A 2832-nucleotide genomic window follows, 5' to 3' on the forward strand; every position below is an offset into this window, starting at 1 on the left:
TTCCCCCCCCCCCCCCCCATCCCCATCCCCATCCCCATGGCGGTCACTATTGAAATTAACAGTCTTGCAAGTCGGCGGCGCATTTGGCTGCCGTTGACAATTTAAAACAACAACAGCAACAATATTATATCACAATAAACATTAATTTTCACGCAATTTTAAATGCATATTACATGTTGCCATGGATCAATAATAAATGCAACTTAAGAAAGGACTTAAAAAAGACCGTTTGGGAGGTGGATGTAAAAAAAAATTAAAAAAAAAACTCTTTTAACACTTCACCCTCTTATGTGCGCGCGTGTGTGTGGATTATATTTGTGCAGGTTCTTTCAACACTCTGAACAGCTCGCTGAATCCGTTCGCCTCGTCGACAACGGGCAGCGCGCCTCCAGATGCCTGGGCGTATTCCCCAGCCTACGACCTGGCGCCCCATCTGAATCTACTCAGTCCATCGAACTCGCCCTACTCAACGTCCTTTGGCGGGCCGGGGAATAACGGCTCCGCAGCTGCGGCCGCCTACTCCTACGCGACGATGCTACCCCAGCACGACGCCTCGCTCTTCGCCGCACCCGCTGGCAACGCGATGCGCGTCCACCAGGACTACATGAACGCGAGCAACAGCCCGCCTCCGAATCTATCCAGAGCCGACTACCAGACAATGGTCACGACGCACTCGCCGCCGACGCATCTCACCGCCGAAGACGACCATCATACGGTGAGTCCGGGCACCCGAGACTCTTGGCTTCCGGCCCTCGGGCTCCATTAGCGAGCTTTTCATCCACTCTATTGATGCGAGCGATTCCTATTCAATTACTATTACCATTAAACGCTACTTAACTGTCTATTACGATTATCGGGCCTTTGCTCCTGCTATAATAAGATGCTGCGAAAGATAGTCGAGAGCTTTCGCGTACAAACGAGTTTCCTTAGTAATTCGGAGTCGGCGGAAGGTGGGGTTCGGTCGGTACAGCCTCTGCGGCTAAAGGCAGCCCAAGACTTCGCCGGTATTTCGAGAGATGTAATAATGCGTATGTGGGCCTCTGTTTAGCAGGGGAAATTAGACTACGTGGGCACTTTGAGTCCTTCGGATAAATATGGTCAGCACGAGGCCAATGAGTACACGCAGCAGCAGCAGCAGCAGCAGCAGCAGCAGCAGCAGCAACAGCAGCAACAACAACAACAACAACAGCAGCAACAGCAGCAACAGCAGCACCAGGATCATAAGAACGATTACGGGCTGCATTCGCCGACGAATGCAAGGCAGGCACTCAAGGATCAGACGCTGGTGAAAAGCGAGCCGGGGAGTCAACAGAATTACGTGCAGTTGCCTCCTTTTCTGAACTGACACGAACCCTCGGGTTCAAACTATCTAGATTTTACAATTGAATCGCCAGCCACTACTTTCTCCCCATACTGTTAAATAAGTCGGGACGAAAGTCTTTTTACTTGTTTCCCCTCTCCTCGTTTGTTCCGTTTCTTCCGAAAGTGGAAGCCCGAGTTTGGCGACACGCGACCGACAAAAGTCACACAACTGCGAGACTGTGAATGGGCTTCGAGTGCGCAGCAAATCGTTGTTACCGACTGAATAACGTTGTACACATTAAAATTCCAGACCTTCATAATCTTGCGTCTTTAATGTAATGATTTTTTAATTAAGATAATGTTGAGAGCCGCGGCCCATCGCCGTCACATTATTATTTCTAATCGCGGTTATAATCGGAATTGCAAACAGTGTGAGCCCCGACGACGAAAGAGTGCGAAAACAAAAAGTACCAGAGTCCGCTTGGCGCCCCTACGTATCTCAGCTCCATATATCCATGGAGATTTTTATGGATTAGATGATAGTTGGCGAGAATTTGCGTTGTTAATTACGGAATTATCAAAGTACTTGGATATTTGTACACGACTAAAATTTATATTTACTCACTGTAGTCAAATAAATAATGTTCGACGATTGAAACTGCGAGTCAATGATTTCAATTTACTTTTAAGAGGATGTGTGTGCGATCCTAATTTTGCCGATAGGACGACAGCATTATCGACTTTGTCGTTAAAATCTCATCGCTCGACTTTGCAGAACGTAAATTTCACATATCACATCGATTAGTACGTCATCCTGTCTCTAAATAATTTCGATAATGAATATTTGCACTTTCAAGTGTTTTTACAATCAATACAACTCTACGTATATGTTGATTTGCTACTAAAAGTTCATTAAAATTCACCGATGTTTCATTTTGCTGAGTCTCAAGCACGCACAGACGCACGCAGAGAGAGAGACTTTAAGGCATTCTTAATTATCAATAAAATAATAAATAAATAAATAAAGAAGTCGTGGCGATTGGCAAGAGTAAGATTACGAAAATATTTGTTTATTCATTGTTCGGTCGATAAAATAAACTAATGGTAAATATAGGATTGGTCACACCTTACGCAATTAAGATTGTCTTACGAAACAACGTATTAATAATAATAAATGTACGCAACTTTGTCCCTTGAACTATATGGCTTTCATTTTAGCAATGTAAATTTTAAAATGCTTAGATAAACTTAGGAGAAAACATAACCCCATTGTTATTGAAAGTATGTTTTTTAAACTTTACTCTCTACATATTTTAAATATTAATGTAATGATATTAATTTTACATAGTAGGAAAGAATTCAGTTTTTGTAAGAAAATTTTACAATGTTTTCTAATACATACTGTAAATAATATAATAAGCATTTAAGCAATTTAAACACGATTTTAAAGAGAAATAATTAACAAGACGATAAAATAAAACTTGTTGAATTGCTTATCGAGTAATGTAAAACATAATAAAAAAAGAAAAA

General features: G+C 42.4%; 1 protein-coding gene across 2 annotated transcripts in view; it reads left to right on the forward strand.

Moving 5' to 3' along the window:
- The window catches only part of repo (homeobox domain-containing protein reversed polarity), a 7570-nt gene extending 5959 nt beyond the window's left edge, over positions 1-1611 (forward strand). The window contains exons 5-6 of one of the 2 annotated variants that reach the window (XM_011506813.1): positions 324-715; positions 1049-1611. In XM_011506813.1, the coding sequence (XP_011505115.1) occupies positions 324-715; positions 1049-1345 (689 nt within the window). In that variant the 3' untranslated portion in view covers positions 1346-1611. The remainder of the gene's footprint in view (positions 1-323; positions 716-1048) is intronic. The other variant, XM_011506814.1, reaches the window with a different exon arrangement.
- Positions 1612-2832: the final 1221 nt, after the last annotated feature.

The sequence above is a fragment of the Ceratosolen solmsi genome, unplaced genomic scaffold (genome assembly GCF_000503995.2).
Source record: "Ceratosolen solmsi marchali unplaced genomic scaffold, CerSol_1.0 scaffold6, whole genome shotgun sequence".
Classification (NCBI taxonomy): domain Eukaryota; kingdom Metazoa; phylum Arthropoda; class Insecta; order Hymenoptera; family Agaonidae; genus Ceratosolen; species Ceratosolen solmsi.